Source organism: Thermobia domestica, chromosome 13, assembly GCF_964235325.1.
Source record: "Thermobia domestica chromosome 13, izTheDome1.hap1.1, whole genome shotgun sequence".
In the NCBI taxonomy this organism is placed as follows: Eukaryota; Metazoa; Arthropoda; class Insecta; order Zygentoma; family Lepismatidae; genus Thermobia; species Thermobia domestica.
The window spans coordinates 176,767,323-176,790,888 of record NC_137466.1 but is presented as its reverse complement, the minus strand read 5'-3'; the positions used below and the strand labels follow the sequence as shown (position 1 = coordinate 176,790,888).

The 23,566-nt window shown below is 35.6% G+C and overlaps 1 protein-coding gene across 1 annotated transcript in view; it reads left to right on the top strand.

Annotated features, from left to right (window-relative positions):
* LOC145668784 (uncharacterized) overlaps positions 1 to 23,566 on the top strand; it is a 49,428-nt gene that overhangs the window by 10,156 nt on the left and 15,706 nt on the right. Inside the window, exon 2 of the mRNA XM_081736948.1 lies at positions 8,778 to 8,942. Within this exon, the coding sequence (XP_081593074.1) occupies positions 8,778 to 8,942 (165 nt within the window). The remainder of the gene's footprint in view (positions 1 to 8,777; positions 8,943 to 23,566) is intronic.

Here is a 23,566-nt window from a genome sequence, read left to right as displayed (position 1 = left end):
GTTTCTGATTTTTTTAGTTAAAAAAATTCGCAAAACGTGTCAATAATTCCGAGAAATATCTTGGTTGTGTGAAGAACGGAATATAGAAAGCATTATATTATGTTTTATCTGTACCGTCGCAAGTACCTAAGGCACGAACAGTCATAAAAAATCCCATTCATTTATTAGCCCGAAATCAAACTCGTAATGAGGAAGGCTGCGTGGGCTCTTCCGAAACATTTCTTAAATGGTGTATTAGTAGCATCTAGAATGATGGGACCAATTCTCTTTTGTTCTGATCGATCATTTACAATACATACATGTGACTGCGTGACGTGCAAAGTATATCTATAGTAATAAACAAAAGAATATTGTGTTGAGTGCTCACTCAGTGATAATTTTATTCTGAATGCAAATAAAATTATCCTCGAAATCACACGGAATTATCACTCAGTATCCGCTTTGTTGATCTTACATTGTTTTAAGTACTCTTTCAGCTTTCGAGATGTAATGAAGAGGTTTCCTTCTGATAATTCCTGTGCGAGGCTTTAAATATCCTCAATTGAAACTCCGCACATTGATTATTGTTCGTCCCTCTGACTTCCGATCGTTGGGGAAAGAAAAAGAAACTTCGCTTCCCTCCTGCAAGTGTAAAGTTGATATTCTACATCAATATTAGATAATAAATAAATTGTTATTATGGTACTAAACTTTCACATAAGAATTTTCCAAGCTTCATATTTTTGAACCTACTACTGGGCTCTCTTAGAGTGTGTTAGGGTGTAAGTCCCAGATTGAGTATTGACTGTCACACTAGATTAGTGAACTGGCACACCATAAGAATATACGGTACTTCTATTTGAACCTCTCTATTTTCTTAAATGTCCAGTACTGTCTCGTAATCAGATCATAAAAATCTTTTTCCTTATTTGTATTAAGTGTTCGTGCAGGCCATCTCATATCCGCTCCTCCAGAACATAAAGCAATTACTGTCTTCTTTCTGCTGGTGTTCTTTCCCTTTACTTCAGCATAAATCTCAATGTCGCTGTTCGGGTACATCTGGAAGTACCTGGCAAGCCAACTGCAACCGTCGTATAATTTTTCAACTACCATCTGCTTCATCCAACAAATTCCCAAGCTAGTAGGGATCACCTAAGTCAATGCCGCTTGTTTTCGACTGACTTCTACTAACGGATTATCTAGGATTGCTTCCCGAAAACTGATAACTGACATTGCAACGAATTGAATTTGATACACTTGAGATTATCTCTCTTTGTACTTAATTGGATCAAGTAGCTTTCCCTTCAGTTCGGTGTTGTACATGAGTGCATGAATCTTTCGACTTTTATTAGTTGATGGGTAGTCAGAATATGGACACTTGAAGGCAAAGTAGTACATTCTGTTTCATTTTAATCATTTTTTCATTGTTTTTCCAACGCAGGACAAGTTCCTTTTACTTGGAGCAAAGGAGTGTGTTGAAAATTTTCAGTTGTTATTCGGTTGATTTCCACCTCTAGACCCACTTGAATTGTTTCGTGAAATGATATCCTTTAAGTCGTTAATTTTCTCCGTATTTGAACTAGCATTTCAAAATATGAAATCATTTCTCATATTTTGATTCATACACCAAGAACATTGGCATGATGTTGTTTGTACTTGATATGACATTCAAATTACGTTTTGATTTGCCACCCAAAGCGGTTAGTAAAATTTGTACATTACGGCTGTAATGTTGTGGGGGCAATTGGATTCCAATTCATTGTTCAAGGATTTCAATTGATTTTAGGATTTGGTGGACGGTAGAACAGGCAAACGTTGTTCTTGTGATTTGTAATGCGCTACTTTTATTTCTATTCACATCGCTCAAGGCATGACAGTATCCAGCTTTCATGTTCCTAAAATGATAAAACGTGGACAGTTTAATGGTGCTTAAAATCGAGTGTAGTGTTCGCCTTCCGATTGCAGTATGTTTTGTTCTAAACTATACAGGTTATGCTTTGCTTGGAATTTATGTATCAAATTAGTTCTTCCTACTTATATTATATTGGCTGCAGAGTCTTAGACTTAGTATTGTCACACTAAGCAAGCGAGCAAATTCACCGTAAGAACATACACAATTTTTGATTGAACCTTTGTATTTGCTTTCTGGAACAACTTTTATTTTTCACACAACCTTGTAATCTAATTCACACATCTCCATTATTGAATACATCAAAGTCTCAAATGTCCCGATAAGCTCAAATATACTATATTTTCTTGTGATAAAATAAAAAATATATGTTCCTTATATATAAAATAACCGTTTAAATAAACTCAGTCAGATATCAAATCTATCTGTAATTACGTTTTCCTTTCTGTCTTTGTTCCACTAACATTCTGTCCTTGACTTCAACATGAATCTCAACTAGACATGTCAAAATTAGATATAACCTTTTCTTCTTTCTGTCATCATTGTTTTGTATCAACCACTTGATGTGACGTTTTATCTTTGTATTTAATCAGGTTCGCAATAATATAATTTCTGTTTAACTCCTTACTTCTACTAAAAAGGGGGTATTTCCTTGAACTTGTTTCTACTGTGTCTTATCGCGAAAAGTACACATCATTTCCTCCTATTTTACTTCCTTACCAACGGACTCGTTAAAATCCGTCATCATCGCTGTTTCATCTCATCTTCCGAAATTCTTGATACAGCAATTGTAAGTTCCACACCGTTTGACTATACTCTGCTACATTCAACATAACGCTGGAGTTGGAGGAATCCCACCCTCCTTAATCTATTCCCATTCACTGGCGTCAGTCTTGATTGGTTTTGGCTGTTACTTGCTAACAAAATATCAGGAATAGGCTCCTTCTCACTAAATGGCGTATTCTTTTCTCACTAAACTAGTTTCTTCTTCAGTTCAGTGTCGTTCATCTTCCGTGAGCTGTATACCTTCCATTAGTATTTGATTTGTCAGCATATGAACACGCCAAGGGAAAGTGCTACCTGAAATGATTTGCACGAACAACTAAATGTGTTATCGTTAGAACCCCTAAGTGACATAATGACGGAAATACAGGAGACGCTGATGTTGGGAAGTTTCTGTTGTTCTTTGGATTTTTCTTCTGGTAGCGTCGTTTGAATGGCATCGTGAAATTACAAATGCTCTTAAGGTAATAATTTTCTTATACCATTTTCAAATACGAACTATTCTTGTATTCTGATCCACGAGCAAAAATATTATCATAATGTTATTTCTTCCTTACCGTATCGTACACATTACATTACTTTTGATGTGCCAGATAACATAATGAGTGAATTTGTATCTTATGCTCTAATATTGATGTATTAATAGTTGCGGCCTTGCATCAATTTTTCACTTGATTGTTGGGTTAGTGGAAGGTAGGTCAGGATAATATAAACGTCCTGATTGGTCATGTGTCTCTTGTTTCTGCTCATATCGCTTGAGGTAAGAGTGTATACGACTTTCATATACAGAAATTCTTGAAGCCTCAACAGGTGTCACGCTCGAAGCTTGAGCTTAGTTATTCGCCTTTCAAGTGGGCCAATGTTTTGTTTTGAAGTATACAGGTTGTTTTTTGTTTCGGATGTATGAACCAAATCCACTTTTACTACTTGATACTATCTTAAGGTATGTTATCTTTAGGTCATAGCAGGGTTGGCTGGTTTAAACCAAGGTGGTTTAAACCAGCTGGTTTTTTCAAAAAAACCAACTGGTTTAAACCAAAAAACAAAAAATGTTCGTAAAAGTGTAAGTGTTTGTAAAATCTTGATGAACCCACATTTGTGGGTTATCACGTTTCACTCCCGTATATTATTCGTATTATATTCAGACCTAAATTCCCCATTCATTACCCAAAAAAGATTATACTACAAAAGCGACTTCTTTTTACAAGTTTATTTTGTTATTTTTTTGTAGCTCTTATTATTGTTATGTAATTGCAATCGAAGAAAATTTCTAAATATTGTTTCGTTTCAATGTTTACTATTGATAAAATACATCGAAAATGCCGTACTTTGTGTGTGTGTGTGGGGGGGGTCATACAGACCCCACGAGATTCATTTAGTGAAATAAGTATCTGTGGTATCTATTTATGTATAAATGAGTTTGGGCCAAAGTGGACTCAAATAATTCGTATCTTTATTCACTTTTCTTATTAATATGCAGATTAAGTCGGTGTATTTCTTTAATTTGGACCAATAAAAATCGTTGTTAACTAACTTGAACTAAATTAGTTCTTCTGTACTCCGTAGTACTTTGAAATTGTTCATATGTAATTCTGTGTAATGGTTTCACTTGTGCAAATGTTTATCTTTTTGTCCTTCTGAAATGACTCTTGACATTTATATTAAGAAGCATGTAAAGATCAGTATAAGGTTTTTTTTTTTTTTAAATCAGGATTCCTTCGTGAGTGAGTCGGCAAACGTATCGCATTTGTGGCCAATTAGTCCTGGTTCTGAGTTCAAATGGAGGACATTTCTCTCGGATGTAACTTGAGAAGCGGTTTTTATTCCGCTTTAAGCTTATATGACCCCTTCCAGCATAACCCGGTTGTTGCATAATAACATCAAGGCGAAACAAACTTATTTCTGTCCATATATGATATGAATATATAGAGCAAATCATTTAAACCATAAAAACCTGGTTTAAACCAAAAAAACCTGGTTTAAACCAAAAAAACCGGTTTTTTTGGTTTTTTAAATAAAAACCATGGTTTTTGCCAACCCTGGGTCATAGTTTTAGCTTTGACTGTTACCTAGACTAGCAAAACAGCGTGCCGCAAAACAGCGTACATACGTTAGTGTTGTACGATCCTTTTTGTTCTTCTTCACATGTCATTGTATTTTGTTTTCTAATAGAACTGTATTCTCACATTTCCACTATCGAATACGTCAAAATCTCAGTTACTTCAGGGGTTCAATTATATATCTGTTCCTTAATTAAACCTGTTCTTAAACATGATACACTTCCCTTCTTTATCTCATTAAAACACTTCCAAATGAATTTATGGACTAGAATCTTACTTCATCTTATGGCCCAGACAAACCTGATGATCGTACGCAATTTTGAGGCACTTAGAATTGAATAGGAAAGTGATTGTAAAATGATATTAAATGTAACTTTATTACGTGTACAGTGATGTTTGTTTCATGCAGCCTTGATTTATTTATTTTTTTTTGAAATAGTGTATTTCCGTAAGTGCTGATTTTCCTTTATTTCTTGGTACACGCCGTCGTGAATATACAGGAAACATCCACATTAACATCATGTTGATGCCTAGCACAAACACATGAGAATGTTTGTGCAGATTAATAGAAGTTTTAAAAATGTTAATGATATTATTTTTACAGGAAAACCTTTTCATTTCATTCTCGATCAAGTGCGTATCCACACTTGAACACTTCTACTCCTAGACTGCCTTCTAGAAACTATTAAAAAAATGCCATATATACTTAGGAATTCCCTTTAGGTCTCGCTCATTTTCACAGGGAGTGGAAATTGAACGATAATCTTGCAGTATGCATACGATAATTTCGTTGCACCTATATGAAATTGCTACCATAAAGGAAATTACGGTAATTTCAAGTTACAAATTTGAACATCAATTATATTTTTAATTCAGAACGATAAATAAAGAAGCAATGGAAGCTGAAATAATAACATAACTAGAAACATACTACAAAAAATGACCGTTCTCTATCCGCGGTTTGTTAATTGTTTCAGTGCCAATTTGAGATCTGAAAGACATGCTTTTGTCTGCCTACCTTCTTGGAGGCAAAACCTGTGTAATTTGTGAATAAATCATCGAAATCAGCTGGGTAAAAGGAAATAATATTTGAAAACATTCTGCTATTATTTAATAGCATATGATTCATCCTACCCGTCTTTCACATAGGAAGTTGAGACTAAACTCGCATTTGTTTCCAAATGGGGTAGAAATCTCAAGAGAGTAAAGTCCCACATATTAGCAATGTCAGCATTACAACTTTTGTGCCACAATAAAGTGTTACGGTACATTAGAGCAGATAATAAAGAAAACTTGAATAAAAGTTGCTGTTCACAAGTGAATTACTTTTCTTTTTAAGCTACACTCTTAAGACGATATTTTTTCCGGAAAACAGGTAAAGCAATGTAGAAGGCACCCACACAAAAGAATTTAGTAATGACCAAAATTATTCTTACTATTAAGCAGCAAAGTTTCTGCAAACTATAAATTATAACCCGAGCGATAAAGTTACAATCCGGAACAGGAACTCAGCTACTAACCAGTCTGGAAGATCTTAGTTTTACAGGGTAGCGCTGGCCGTGGCAAAGACAAAGCTTCGAGAAACAGGCCTTCGTTTCTTGATTAAAATTTGATAGCCTAATCCTTAGGTAATTCCTTGCAGACTGGCTGCGATTATTAGTTGTACTAAAAATATAAAGCCCACGAGTTGGGTGTAGTCTTTGAAAATGTATATTAGAATTACAATTTACGTGATGAGCGAGATCAAGCGTGCACAAAGATAAATACTTTCACTAGATTGGGAGGGCTCTAGTTAGTCCGAATACAGGTTTCGAGTTGACAGAAGTATCTGTTTGGTCTAGCGTTGAGTTACGAGCTAGCTACGCACTCTATAGAATTGCTCCAACGTAGGATCTATAGGATTGCTCTATTCGAAATCACACCAAATAATTTGGGATAGGTTTGAGATTGATGGAAATATGTATTTGGTCTACCGGTGAGTTATGAGCTACCTAGCCACGCTACATACTATTGCTGCAACCAAGAGTCTATTCGAACTCACACCTAGTGGGAAACATTGAACTTCGACCGTCAACTTCCTAAGAAGGCCAGCAGTTTCTCGGGCGAAGCCGGATAAAGCCAAACTTTGAGAAACATAGTGTCAAGTTAACTAAGAGGATATGGTAGGATGACTATGCTAGGAAGTCGGACAGAGTGACTGCAAGGATTTACCAGGAGTCATGCTCGGAGCTCTAGGTTAAGTCGCATCAAAGACATTCCGGACTCCGTTTAGGTAGTACGACCTTGAGGGACCCAAGAACAGGGAGTAAGTCCAGCGAGGTCAGTCGTATAAGGCGGTTGCGTATTCATCTAAGACACAACAATCAAGAGTGACCACTTGGACACAGAGTGCCGATGAAATTCAAAACATCAGTTTATAAAGGACTCGAAATTATTGCACTCGAAACCAATTCAGGTAACGTGTAAAAAACGTAGCCGACGTTGACGTTGCACTAGGCCCATAAGGTTAAAGATTGGTTATGCGTACTAACCAAAAAGTTCCGTGGGGAGGAAGAAAATAGTTGTTACCATCCAGAAAAGAAAGTTGATTGGTGTGCACACGGCAAAAGGGGCCAAGTCAATTTGATGACAACTCTCCGTACAACCAAAAGACGCTGATTGGAACACATCATGTGAGATAAGCAAGAACATACACTAATTGGCACACACAAAAGATAGGCACGGCTGTAGTAGGCTGGGCGGATCTGTGTAGAGAAGAGGGGCTCTGATGTGGGCATGCGAACCTGTGGTTGAAGATCAAGGTGTCCTTATGGATATTTGTATGTTACTCAAAGCTGTAGATCGCACTATTACATTGAATAATTTAATGCCACATAGTACTATTATAGTTATTGAATACAATAAGGTTTAACATATTTGTAATGTTGGTCACCCTCGAGATAAAAAAAAACCGTGATAAATACATAATATCTGTATGTTGCGAAAAGAAAAAGAGCCGCCTTCTTAACAAGATTTTACCACATAATAATAATAATAACACCAATAATATGGTTTCGTGTTATAGACATTTATTTGTTAGGAATATAGAATTTGATGTTTTCATATATGATATTCTTAAGTTGAAGTTGTGGTGACCCGCTTTTATATTTTTTATATATTGTATACCACAGTATTGTTCAATATGTTTATTTGGCTACTCTTTCTTCGAAGTTTAATTTTGGTATTTCAGTTTCTTGCGACCTGATCCTACTATTACTGTTAGCTGTTCCTGCGTATTATTTTAAAACTCGTCAAACTTCATATCTGGATATGTTAAATATGTAGTAGCACCTGCTCTGATCTTTCATATATTGCTCATTCGTAAGATTCGTCCAAGGTTTTTATAATTATGATCTTTCTAAATATTCCTGTTAGTCGTTGTAGAGATTTGTTTCGTAATACTTTACTATGCCCTATTTTTCATGTGGATTTCGATCTTTGAACTTAACATTGAATACCTTTCAAGTAATGCAATGCGTATGAAAGTGTCGTTTAGGTTCGCCAATCATCGTCGTATTATGTGGTTTCGTCAGTATACTCCTCTTATTGAAAAATACTTTACTGTTCGAAGAGTAGTTTTTAACTATCTAGAAGGAAAGAGATATTGATAGAACAACTGCAAGTTCACCCGAGTCAGTCACTGGTTAATATTTTGAGTTTTCCCCGCCTAGACAGCTACTCTTTTTCGAGAAATATCAGATACATACACAATTCTATTACAAGCGGTACATTTCTAACAAGTCGTGAAAAATGTTCCGAGCCACACCATATTACTATAGATGGAAGATTATTCTTGTTAGTTTAGGATTAAAGGATTTCCCTTAAGTAACAGTTCTAAAAAACTCCAGCTATATGTGATGATGATCCTTAAATGTTAAAGCTCGAGACTAGAGAGCATAGAAAAATATCTGGTAAACTTTTACTCATGAAGAATATTTCAGGAACCTACGAAACAATTGTTTAACTGTATAATTTTTTAAAAAATCTATTTTTTTTCTATTTCACAGATAAGAGAAGAAGATCGTTTACCACAATATGTTTGCTATGAATGCATTACTAAAATCGAGACTTTCGATGAATACAAAGTCAATTGCACGAGGGCTGAAAACATTTTGAAGGCTTGTATGCCTGCTGTTCTACGAAAATGGAAGAAAATACAACATATTGGACAGGTGAGTTTTTTATTTACATACTTCGTAATAATTGAAATTTTGTAGTACAAAATCGGCTCAGATGTTCACATTGCAAGCAGTTCTTTATGACGTTTGTAGCATTTTAACTGTAAGTAATGTTATTTATTAAAGCATCAATCAAAACACCGAATTGAAAAAAAAAAAACGAATTGATCAACGTAATGTTCTCTTCTGTTTCCTTATACTTTGTAGTTCACAATGATATAATTACACCGAATTGTGAAATAGCAGCAAAGACCTGTCTGTTTTTGAGGCTATACAGTTCTGTCTCTACTACAGTCTTATCCTTCTCTCCTGGCTGCGATAAAATCAGTCCACTTAAATCCATTTAATCAAAACTGAAATATCATTGCAGTTTCAGAACTATCGCAGGTGCAAGTTATTAAGATTTATACTCACAATCAACTGTCTACTTAATATTTGATTATGCTTTGCCCCTTTTCCGTGATCTGTTTAAGCGCACTAGAGTGTAAAAAAATATACCTGTTACATTAATCATCAATTTCAGGAATATAAACCAAAAGGGAGAGAAAAATGAATCCTTCTTGAAAATAAAAATCAAAGTATTTATAAATTCATTTTCTGGAAAGAACTTTGAGACATCATCTCGTATTCATTATGATCAATTCAAGCACCTCGCTATAATAGAAGAAAGTGTAACAATTGTAAAATACTAACAAAGGATGAAGATTAAGAAGCTCTTGATCATAAAGAATTTACAAATACACTTCATAATGTTCGATCTTAAGTCAGAGATACACTTACTATGCATGATTCTATAAACCAACTTTGAAAGAATTAGCTCTTAAGAAAATAATCCAAGCACATCGTATAGTATGAACACTGTCTAAGTTGAAAGTTCTTTTTACACTGAAAACGATTAGGTTTCTTCCCTTTTATTATCTGCTATTCACATGTAAGTATCTTGCAGCCTTGGTGGCTCAGTGGTAGACGGCTCATCCCTACTGTGTTTGATACCAGCTCTCGCTAATTGAGTTTTGCGGTGTATAAATACAGTGTACCTAGATTTTTCAGGATTCACCAGTTTCCTCTCAGTGTTTCCATTTCATCCTTTCGTTCATTATCAGTGTGTGCTTCAGTAATCTGATAGGACAAACGTGGAACTTTAATATGAAAAACTGCGATACTCATAGTGAGTTTACTCAACCTCTAAGTCGTTTCAGCAACTTCAATTATTTCTTTTCTCCTGCTATTACATATACTGTGTTCTCATCAATAAGTTTTACTTAAGACAAGTACTTTTAGTGTGCTGTAAACATATTGTGTAAGGAAATAAACTCATTCATTAATGTTCATAATTTTGTGAGCGAATATTTAATGTAACCATTATCGTACTTTAACGAAACAGTGTTCTTGTAATATAGAAGTTGTACATTTGATAAAATGTTGTTAATAACAATGGCTATGAATAAGCCATTCACTCAAGCATTTATTATATTAATCATAAGTGCATGTCACTTCTATAATGGATTAACTAAAGTAGTCACATTGTATGTCGAGAAGCTCAGCATAAACGAAATCTAGGATTTGTGTGTGCACGCAGGTTGTGAAAGAAATCATTTAACCTATACGAAGATACAAGAATATTAATAGTAATAAGCACTTTACATCGATGCACTCAAAATCTGTGACGCGGGTCTCGAGAAACATAAGGCAAGTAGAAAGTCCTCAAAACGCTCTTCTTGACAGTAAAAACAAATGCCTCCATCCTGCCAAGTCCGTATTTAGGTCTGAAACACCTATGTACAGGAGGCTGGTGATAGTTGTATAAGTATGTACGACATCACTCCGATCTATGCCACTACATCCTATCGCCTTCGGGGACACCTATGTATAATCCAGATGCAGTATTTATATACCACCATACAACATTTAATTCCTATATAAAATACCATCACATAACACACAACGTGTTTACTCCTAGGTTATAGGTACCATGCTCATATTGTATTAAGATAATATCTAGGCCCAGTAATGTTAAATACATCAAATATTCAATGAAATCGGATATATGTGCACATAAGTCAACTGTATTGAATAATAACTTGTTCAACATAATATCAAAATACGCCATGTGGTAACCTTATCTTTCAGAACGCCTCAGAAACAGGGTGATTAGTGACGTTGGCAATTCATCGAAACTCCCACATTAAAGCAAGTTCCGCATTAACCTGAAGTTTTATAAAACGAACGAGCAGTGAGGTTATCAAATTTCATTAACGCAAGGTAATATTAATATCCAGAGGGGAACTAATCTGAATGTGGAATACAATGAAGTTAATATGTTAATTCAGCAAGAGGTATGTGCTGCGACAACCCGATGCACAGTTACAAACTAAATTACGTGGTTGTTACTTATTGTGTGCACACTGATTCTCAATATCTCTCACGGCTCTCATACCTGTTCCTGTGGCTACCATATTTACCATTGATGAATGTGTTCCCTTGTTCAATTCGCAATAAAAAGGCGTTAAATATTTGAATGCGTCACGGAGATTCGGATTCCTGCTTGCACTGTAGGTCTACATCTCATATTATCGAGGGTGTTCAATAAACAATCTACTCAAACACCTCATTTTTATACGTGATATAATTTTGGTCTTGCCAATTGAAATCATACTGCAGTAGTTTTCTAATGGCTCTAAACCAAATACCAACATCCTGCCATTGCTTATACTACGCTTACGTTTCAACATATTAATGAGGTACATAGACCTTTTATCAAATTCATCTGAGGACAGGAACATGTCAGTGTTTCTTTGCGTAACATTTATATTCTACATGAACATCGTACATAGGGTCATGGCACTATATATCGAACACTTAAGGACATTCCTATGAATATTTAATCATTATTTTCTATAAATGAGGAACAGGCAAATGTTTGAGCGATAAAACTGTAAAGGTGTTATTTATTTTTTGAAACCAGCCCATTATGACAATTATGATTAACAATTTTGAAATTTAAAGAACATTTAAATAGCAAAGTTGTATTACTTCTTGTATCGAACGGGTTGTGCTATATATCGATCAATGAGGTTTTAATTATCGAACAGGATGTTTTATATATTGAACAGCGGGGTTTAAATCTCGAACAGAATATTTTATTTTTAAACATATTCACTTTAAGGATATTATGGATATAGTTTCATTGTAAACACATTGCAATAATTCTAAAATATAAACTAAGATAGCAGATGCAAGAAAAGTACATATTAAAATGTTCTAAGCTACAAAATATTTGTTTCATGTCGTTACTCTTCAGCATAGAGAGGAGCATCTTACGTTAATCTTTTTTGTTGTCTTTCTTCTTCTTCAGTTCTTCCCGGTATTCCTCGGAAGATATTGCATACATTTTCTTCAGCCTAAATTGATGGGGTTTCTCCGTGGCTTCAGGAAGTTTGAGAAAGTCTTTGAAAAGTCATCACTACTATTTGAGGAAGGCGAGCATAAAAATCCCGAAGCAATCTCATCTTGATGTAATAATTTTGACTTGTGAATTTTACTCTAGTTTTCGAAATGACGGCACCTAGAAGATCCTTCTTGGGTGAAGATGCGTACACATTTAAGCGTTCATTATTCCATGAGAGTTCGCCATTATCACTTTATTACTCTTCGTTTTCTTCTCCTAACATTGAATTATTTGTTGTTTACTTTTTGACAGCCAATTTAGTACCATGTGTCAGATTGTACCGGGTTTTAACACTTTCCAATAAGCATCCAATTCTGAATCACCATCACTCTGTTCCTCTTCGTCCGTCTTAGTTTGTCACGAAACATATTAAGAACACGAGGATGCATCAATTCTACCAGATCATCAAGCACGAACTTCAGTTTCTGATGAGGAGTAGGGAACAGTTGTTGAAAAGATGAAGGGGTGCTCTGCTCACTCTCTTGCTGTGGTTTTCCAGTATATACCGGCAACACACTTGCTATAGTCCACAGCAGCAGGACTCAATGGATAAAGACCACACTTACGAAATGCGTATCTCACAATTTCTGGTTTGACGGAACCATCCTAAACTTTCTTCAATTGGGTGCAAAATTTACCTTCGTTACCGATGCTCCGAGAGTTTTGATTTTCTCGTCCTAAAGAGCATTCTTGAATGCTCGTTTCAAGGGTCATACGCCTACGTCTGCTGATTGCAAAAGATGAGTGGCGTTGGAGAAAAGACAATACACCAGTATTCGATGATCGTGACAAGATCCACTGACTTGAAGAGATAGATGATTCCTGTGCCCATAAAGAATGAGAATAACAGAAAGTGCGATTTTCTCAGTCTCTAGCCACGGACCAAACCGTTGGTGGTATGTCAAAAAATGTTGTAGTCTTCATTCAGCCAGTTTCTGTTTTCTCGTAGATCCATAGCTCAGATATTCTCTATAATTTGTTTAAGTCGTATGTTGCTGTAGATGATCATGGTTTGGGCGCAACGCCCGTCAACACAAAAATTGCCAAGTACTATTATGCCCTCATTTTCTTTAGATGTTGCTGTAATTTGAAGCTGTTCTCTCACATCAGGATACTTTCCTAAAACCATGTGGAACAGAAAGTTTGTTTCGTCTGCGTTGAGGATCCTTCTTGGGTCTTTCATGATTGCACTTAATCTCTGAGATTTAAGATAGCTCGAAAGTTCAGCAAACCAGCCGCGTATTTTCTCTTCCAAAACCGCAGCCCTATCCTTGCTAATAGTTTCAGCCTTCTTCTGAGACAGGCAATGATGTCGTCTCATAAAACACCTGAAGCAAATTTTACCTGATCTTCCATGTTTGAACGATAAGCTTCTTCCTAAAGACTGTACAATTTCCTGAACAGTGTCCAGTAAATTACTTTTCTTAAACGGAAATCCCCTCGTTGCCATGTTCAGAAATTCCCTCTTCTTCTTGTGGGTTCAGGAACGGCTTCCGGCCAAGAGCAATCTCAGTCTTCTGACGCCCAGATAATTTATCATTTAATATTGTTATAGGAACCTGGAAGGTTCTCGATGCCTGCATTTGGGACATCACACCGGACCTCACCTGCTAAACAGGTTGTCAAGGCAGATAACGAATACTGGAATGGTTTCATTTTATGACAAGTTTGATTCGGACTTTGGTGAAACCTTACTTGTTCGGATTCTTAATTTTGCCCATTGTCAAATTCTGAGCAGTAGTTAAAGATACTCAACAAAAAATGTAAACAATTATTTATGATTAATTTCAACTGTGTTTACTAGTCTATATATTGAGAAGAGCCCGGGTCAAAAGTCTGAAATAATGCGATCAGCACGACGTAAGACCTCGATTAGATAACTCTCTGTGACGAAACATTATTAAAAATGATAAATCTAAAAATTTCTTTATAACGGTTTGAACCCAAGAACTCTCAAATACAAGGTGAATGGCTTACAGTTCAGTGTAAAATTCGGTATTCAGTGCAAAAGAAATCAACAACTTAGTTAAATTAATATTTAAATCACCAATAGCCCTTCCAATTACAATAATGTTCGATACTAAAGAACACTTTACCTTAAAAGAACCTCTTTTATCGAACGGCATTTCGATATTACGAAATGGGTCTCGAATATCGAACACTATTTTCTTTTCCCTTCAAATAAGATGATAGCTGAAAAGTAACATTATAACAAACAAATATACATATATTGATATTAACACATCGTATTATTAAAAGGATACCTTATAATAACACCATCACACATGGGGAAAAGAATTATTACTGCGGTGCTGCACCTTACAAAAAATATAGCGATTTCTACAATCTCCCACCAAAACCACAGACTAGGAAACTTTTTCCGCGTTCGCTAATATCGAAACGTATCGACCTATTGATTTTTATAAGGCGAGGTTTTGAAAGGTGTGTTCACAAATTTCAGATAGTACGCGAAGTTTTTGGTATTCTTATTTCTTAACGAAATGACCAAGGTGTTCGATATTTAGAGGGCGTTCGATATTTACTGCCATTACTCTATATAGCAAGGTAGCGGAACTGTTATAAGGTTCAGGTGGAAATACCCGTTATTGCTGCTCTTCACGTAAATATTCTCACTACATAGACCGAAATTCTTACTGACATCGTTTTCATTATCATTTTTTGCTACTTTTAAGATCATTGCCAGAAAGTCCTGATTGAGAACCTATTTTAGCATCGAACTCAATATCTTTCCTAGACACACATCTCTGGAACCATTGATACGTATAAAATAGTTTATGTTCTGGGGCTGCGTAGTTTCTGGGGCGTTTATGTTGTAATCTGGATTATATTCTAGGATTGATATTCTTATCATCGTGACCTTAATAATAAATACCACTTCTTGAGAACCTTGCTGGTATTAGTATTCACCCTCTAGCGGTAAAATACGTTCTGGTTAGTTTGAGGCTTCCTGAATGTTATGCGCAATCCATCCTTTCACAATATCAGGATGATCTGAGGGAAACCAAGACAACATAGGTAGTGAAAATAAGGCAATGTTGACTTTTCATAGGAGGTCTGCATTAGTAACTAGCCTTCCCTCCGTTCGTGCAATGTGTACGTTTCAGTCTGCAAGAACAGATAAGAACCAAGTATTAATTAGTAGAATGCCCCTTCAGCACATGTACCAGCAGCATGTTCAGTTACCTCCAACTTAATGCATAGATCAGCGTGGAGCGGGAGTAAAATTATACCTATACCAAGATCGTTATTTGCTTCGTTCAAATTGTTAAATGTTCTTATTAAAAAACTGGTACTAATTCAGTTGAATAGTTCCCTGGTGGCATGCATATATATAATTACAGTTACAGTATACAAACATACACCATAAATTTCCACAAGATGTCATTAGTTATGCTAGACAATCTGTTCAACGGGATATCCTAGCAGGTAGACTTAAGTACGCTTTAAAACTTTGACCAGCGCGTTCGCAGTCGAAGGATGGATCTGAATAAATTAAATACATCCTTAACTAGTGTGAGTGGTACTAAATATTGTCCAAAGCGATGGAATTCCTTTAGACCCCTTAAAGAAACTGGCGAAAAATTTCAAATCGTTCTAGCCATGTATAACGAGCTAGCTAAACGAACTGAAATAACGGTCAGTAACCTTATTATTGCCACACAAGAACACCCCAAATTTCAAATTTGCGTAACTACGGTTAACAATACATTCGTGCTCTTCAAGATAGCTATCGTTACTTTAGATATCTTAGGAGAATTTCGAGAGGCTACAGAAATGAGTGCCGCAGGATGTTGGCACAGCATAAATCGAGATAATTTGTAACGAGCACAGTTGCGTCCTCTTAGCAGTTGCTAAGACAGCGTCTTCGAACGGACAAATGCACATTGAAATTTCGTAATGAATGGGGATGGCACGTCTAATCAGGAACCTAGCTGCTCTATTAAAATACTCGATTGATTCACTGAAGCAGGTGAAGCTACTGCCTTGGAACATACTGTGTCTACAGTTCATGTTGCTAGACTTAAAAAAAGTATTAGTAACTTCATTTAAATTAATATATATATATATATATATATATATATATATATATATATATATATATATATATATATATAGTATTTCTTGTACTTGTCATAATTAAAAAAATTGTGTGTGTTCAAACTAATCCGACACGCTATAACAAAGGATTCAACTAGCATTTTATAAAAATATAAATAATTATATATTCAAGCTCGTTCATGATTAATCTTCTAAGAGGAAGTAACGTTTAGGATTGTTACACTCCTAACACAACACACAAATACTTATATCTATAGGATTTGTAAAACATTAGGTTCATTTCAGTATATAAAATCATAAATATTATTTAACTCAAATTTATTTATTCAGAAAAATTGAGCATAAGGGTAGTCCTGTCTCTAAATTCACTGTATGGATTCTAAGCTTTGATACTCGAATTCTTTTAGAATTCTCTAAACTAGGGCCTGTGGAAGATAAGGGATGAGCTCATGAAAAGCACCCTTTAACATCTTTAAATTTCGATTCACTATATCAAAATCCTGGCGTGATCCTATTTCGTGTCTCCTTTATATAGGAGAAGCACGTATGAAAGAAGACTAGCTAAAAACCTTAAAAGGAAATAAATTCTAAAAACCAAACTCTATCAGTAGTCACTTAAATGAGCCTATTTCCGGGGATCGAACCCAGTACCTTGGATTCTTGTACAGAATAGCCTATTGTGTTGGTCACTAGTGAAACAAGAAAACTTATATACTCTATTTATTACAATTTCCGTTCTAAACGTAACACGGCTTAGGATAATTTCTTCGGCACTCTAATTTTCCTATGAGTTAGAAAATTCCTATTTCTCAATGCTATATCCAAGTATTCAAGGAAATATTACTACAGTGAAACATCTGAATAACGGAAACCAATGGTACATGAATTTTCAGAGTGTCTATCGGTCACAAAATTCATGAAAAAGTCACAAAATCAGAAAACGGTCATAAAAGTCAAAAAAAAGGCACGAAATTTAGCTTTTGGTTAACGATTTTTTATCTGTACAAATATAAGTACAGACTGGAAAATTTTGTTCTATAAAATGTCAAAATTCACTACCAAAAATGTCTGTGGCCCGCTTTAGACGCCAACAAATCGCAAACAAAACACGATTCTATCCCATGTATGAAAATTCGGCCTAATTCGCACCCAAATTCGCTCTGGAAAATGTTACGAAATTTTATGGTTTGGTAAAGAAAAGGTCACGAAAAAGTTACGAAATTTCATTTTGGATTTTTAGTATATACCCTGATTTTTGTCCGTTACAGAGAGGTTACAGAAATTTCATTTCTCACAACGGTAATTGTGTGCTGTAATATACAGGAAATACATTGTGTACGAACGTAAGTACGTAACATTCAATACGAAAATACTATTTAGTGCGTATTAGAATTACTGGGAGGGATGAAGGAGAAATTCATTTCTGTTAAATAATATTATTGTTGGGGGTGTGTCAATAATATTCGTATACCGTTACTGCAAAACATAATGCGTATATGTTAATTTTCTTAAGTACATCTCATCACCCTGTAAGCGTTTCTCATTTGTTTCAAATTCTCAGAACCTTCTCAAAAGATGCGTTAGGAATCAACTAATTGGCTAAACTCTTTTGTTTAGCAAGTAAGGCATACTTTTTCCTCTACAACGGTAATAAAACTCATTAGCAAGTGTCGTCTCAGAATCTTCAGTACGGTTGCAGAAAAAACGTGTGTGTGTGTGTGTGTGTATGCTGGCGCGGTATCTTCGTTGGCGGAATGCCTGAAAAGGCATATGTAAGTGCATATGTTTATTGACCCAGCCCCAATCACAAAGAATATCCTCTTAGATAAAGTAAATAAAGAAGCCGGGAAAACTCCAATCCAAACTTGTTCCAGTATCGTAAGTAAAAGAAAAATGTTGCTTTCCAAAAAAAAAGTAAGAGAGGAAACTTCTTGTTGAAAATGTTATGGTAAAAGGATGTTTGTTTTGTTATCTATGAAATTGTCGGGAATGATGCAAGGCCCAGAGGCTAAAGAACTAAAGGGCTTTGTTACGGAAGGGAAGATAGTTCGCATATAATTCTTGGTCATGAGGCTGACCCTGCATGAGTATTATCGCGTATTGAGGGTTTTGTAGGATTTCCACCAGAAAATAGTTTATTGCTGGCAGGAAAAGAATAATTTCAAGTTTAGCTTAAAGCTGTTCTGTTTGAAGGTTCATCAGGTCTGGACTCATGATAGATACGCTTGTGAGGAATAATATATCGCAGAACTGAGAATAAATCCTGTCCGTTATGAAGTGGTTATTGAAACGTCTGGGGTAAAAAGGGCTCTCTACGTCTGTATCTGAGAGTGTCCGTAAAAGGGAGGCTTTTGTTCCATAAGGGAACATATACTTTTGCCGGGACAAAAAGATGTGTCTTAATTATATATAGATGTCCCTTAAGGGAGGTTTCACTGCCAATTCCTTATACTAAAAATGAGTTAATCCTTATCAATCTGTCTGCACTCATTATGTGCATGACAAAGAGAAGATTCCCCAATCTCTCTTCACCTTCAAGATCTAACATAGTCTACGAAAGTCGTGATATAACTACCCCTCCCATGCAAGATCCACTCGAGCTTAAATGACAGAGTAGATTGACAAACCCATTGACCTCTATAAATGAAAAACTTCCATCTCTTTAGGGAGTAGAAGTCACTGCATTCATAACAGTACCACGAGCTGAGCATGTATTGCAAAATGGCAAAACGTGCAAGCTGTACTTCCTAAATGAGAACTTTTGAGAGTTCACATTGAAGGAACGTTTTCAAATCTACGAAGTGAGATACCCAAGCAAGCACAAGATTGACACCTTTCTTTATATTAGTAAACTAACTAACTCTATGGCCTATGGAACCCGGAGGTTCAATGCCGCGTTCACAAAAGCTCTCCACTGACTTCTATCCTTAGCCAATTGGATCCAGTTTCTACTTTGTATTCCTATCTCTGCGAGATCCATCTTAATATTGTCCTCCCATCTGCGCCTAGGTCTTCCTAATTGTCGTTTTCCGATTGGTCTTCCAGTCAATACTTTGAAAGCGTTTCTACTTTCTTCCATTCTAGCTACACGACCTGCCCACCTAAGCCTCCTAGACTTGACGACCCTAACAATGTTGGGTAAACCGTATAAATTATGTAATTCCTCGTTATGAAGTTTCCGCCATTACCCATTCCCGTTCCTCTTGGGTCCGAATATTCGTCTCAGGATCTTGTTCTCAAATACTTTCAGTCTATGTTCTTCCCTCAGAGTAAGCGACCATGTTTCGCAACCATACAGAACAAAAGGCATGATTATCGTTTTGTATATTTTAAGTTTCAAATTTCTCGATAGAATTCGCGACGACAAGAGATTTTGAACCGAATATTAACACGAATTCCCTGCTTTTAGTCGACATTTAATTTCTCCGTGAATATGATTTTCGTCTGTTAATATTGATCCTAGATATTTGAAAGTATCGGTTTTATCAAAAGTATTATTTAATATTTTAACGCATCCACAATTTGCCGTATTACGGTCCCGATGCACTTCCATGTATTTAGTTTTCTCTGCATTTACTTCTAAACTCATGTCCCTGCAAGCGTTTAATAAGATCTCTGCATTTCTTTCTATTGTTCTCCTATCATCCCCTATTAAATTTACATCATCAGCATATGCCATAACCTGGTGAATACCGTTCAACTGTAGGCACTGGTTGCTATCTTTGATTTTCCTTATAGCGTATTCCAGAACAAAGTTAATTAATGGTAAAGAAAATTGTAGAGTTAGAAATGCCGGATTATTTTCGTGGTCATAAAAGCCTGAAAGTTTTTAATTTGGACGTCGATAAATGAAAATATGTTAAGAGGAAAGTGATATCACTTAGTCTGTTTCCAAACTTCGTCAGGCAACTATTCTGGTACTCAGTGTTGCAATGGGTGTGTGGGATAAAGTTAGTGGCAGGATTTATAAAGTCGCGCGGAGGTAATATCCACGTATTCTGTTAGTGAATGAATGAATCAATGACTTATGACAAGCTGATCTTTTGGTGAATTTAATAGGGATGCATTGAAAATCCTGGTCAGAATTATTATGAGATGAAATACTGAGTGTAATTTACATGTTCTGAAAATATCATTGGGTTGTTCCTGTTAAATGAAAGGCGTTAAGGACATAACTACATCGTTTACTGAGTTTATGTTCCGCCAAGCAGTCTTGAAGAGGTCCATTCCAGTCAAATCTCGGCAGTAAATTTTATAACAGTGATTTCTTAAGCCTCATTAAACGAAATTCTTTCAAACATTATTCATCTTACAGCTATATCAAGTCATCTGTTATTGGAAGATTTAAGTACACGCTTAACAATGTTATATATAAAGCATCTACCAAGCAAACTTACTAGTAAATGAATATACTATCTAGAGATATCTCGTTGGTAAGTACAGTAGTACATCCATAACGCTATAAAATTGAATCCTCGGACGTAAACACAATGAACACGACATATACCAAGCAATATACTGTCCCTTGGTATACTCTTCATTATGAATACCACTCATTCTAGCTTTGGAACTTCTTGTATAAATTAACAGACAAATTCTGACCAAAGCATATATTAACTAATAAATAATGGCGTTACAGTTTCGGCAAATTAACTTTGCCGTCATCAGACACATTATGAAATACAATTTCTAAGATTACAACCTATATACTTTTTAAAATGAGAGGTCATTCCATGAGCCAATCATATTCGTCCTTTAACAATTTTTAATTAATACATATGCAACTTTTAATGATCAACTTTCACTTAAGAGCTTAACTTTAATTGGCATAACTGTGTATGAATAACTTTCGCTTTTGAAAAACATAAACTTTTAATTGTCTATCCGCTGTTCAATACACCTGATTTTACCTCTTCTTTCTTCTCTGTTTTATCCAATATCTTTCTCCATACATCATGTATATTTAGTCCGCTGTTCCAATTCATAAGTTTCTCGCTTCCTTCCTTTCTTATCCATTCTGCCTCTTTCCATTTTCTTATAATGCTTCTTTTCTCCTTTTTCAGCCCCTCTACGCCTTCCCAGTCTATTTCACGTCCTGTCTCCCTTACATGTTTTAGCGTTACTATCTCTCTTCAATCGAAACGTCATCCCTGTGCTGTTTAACCCTTTCTTGTAACCTCTTTCCTGTTTCTCCTATATAACTCATATCACATTCTTTGCATTTAATTCTATATACAACTCCTTCATCACTTATCTAAATCTCTGTTACCTTCATTTTCCTCGTTCGCAACGCATCTAACATTCTTCTGCTACTTTTTTCTGTACTTTCTTACTCCTCCTTTTCTCAATAAGTTTTTTAATACTTCCGTTCTTTCTCCTATGCTCCATATCCCGAACCATCTTTTCTTTTCTTCTCTATCTTCTCTCACTTCCTTCTGCCTTCTGCCCTCTTCTGTCTTGCTATTCTTCTTCAATCTATCCTCACTATATCCATTCTGCATTAATAAACTGTGAAATTGCTCTATGTCTTCTTTTCTCTTCTCGTCATCACTGTCTATCATTTTTATCCTTCTCTCTATGTTTCTAATAAAGTTCCTTTTAGTTCCTTCATCTACATCACTTCTTTTATGGCAATAAACACCTGCCGAACATTCTTTCCTATACCATGTTTCGAATTTCCCTCTACTTTCCTTATTGTCATATTTAAAAAGTTTATTTTCTCCTCTTCCTCTAATTCTACCTCCAAGCTCATTCCTTTTTCTTTATCTTGTATCCTTCCCACAAGCTGTTCGAACTGTCTCTTCGTTCCTTTCCAAATACCTAAGCAATCATCCACATACCTGCAAAACATAATCAAGAGGATGATAGAGAAAGTCGAAAGATGAAATGATAGAACCCTGATGTTTAGCGTAGATGTCAAAGCAATGTTTCCCAGCTTAAGAAGGGATTACATTTTGAAGGTATTGGAAGAAGAAATAGAGAACAGAACAATAAGGAAATGGAAGAAAGAGAAAGTAATAAAAGCATTAAGACTGATAGGGGAGAACAGTGTGTGTACAATAGGAGAAAAATTAGTGAAAATAAAGGGAGGACTAGGTATAGGATCGAAACTAACCCTAGTGTTATCAGAAATTGTGATGATTAAATGGGAACAGAAAGTTAAAGAGGAAGGAGGCGAAAGAGTGATTATGTTTTGCAGATATGTGGATGCTTGCTTAGGTATTTGGAAAGGAACGAAGAGACAGTTCGAACAGTTTGTGGGAAGGATAGAAAATAAAGAAAAAGGAATAAGCCTGGAGGTAGAATTAGAGGAAGAGGGGAAAATAAACTTTTTAAATATGACAATAAGGAAAGTAGGAGGGAAATTCCAAACAACATGGTATAGGAAACAATGTTCAGCAGATGTTTATTGCCATAGAAGAAGTGATGTAGATGAAGGAACTAAAAGGAACTTTATTAGAAACATGGAGAGAAGGATAAAAATGATAGACAGTGATGACGAGAAGAGAAAAGAAGACATAGAGCAATTTCACAGTTTATTAATGCAGAATGGATATAGTGAGGATAGATTGAAGAAGAATAGCAAGAAAGAAGAGGGCAGAAGGCAGAAGGAAGTGGGAGAAGATAGAGAACAAGAAAAGAAAAGATGGTTCGGGATAGAGAGCATAGGAGAAAGGACGAAAGTCTTAAAAAAATTATTAAGAAAAGGAGGAGTAAGAACGTACAGAAAAGGTAGCAGAAGAATGTTAGATGCGTTGCGAACGAGGAAAATGAAGGTAACAGAGATTCAAATAAGTGATGAAGGAGTTGTATATAGAATTAAATGCAAAGAATGTGATATGAGTTATATAGGGGAAACAAGAAAGAGGTTAGAAAAAAGGATTAAACAGCACAGGGATGACGTTCTATTGAAGAGAGATAGTAACGCTAAAACATGAAAGGGAGACAGGACGTGAAATAGACTGGGAAGGCGTAGAGGGGCTGGAAAAGGAGAAAAGAAGCATTATAAGAAAGTGGAAAGAAGGAGAATGGATAAGAAAGGGAGGAATCGAGAAACTTATGAATTGGAATAGCATACTAAATATACATG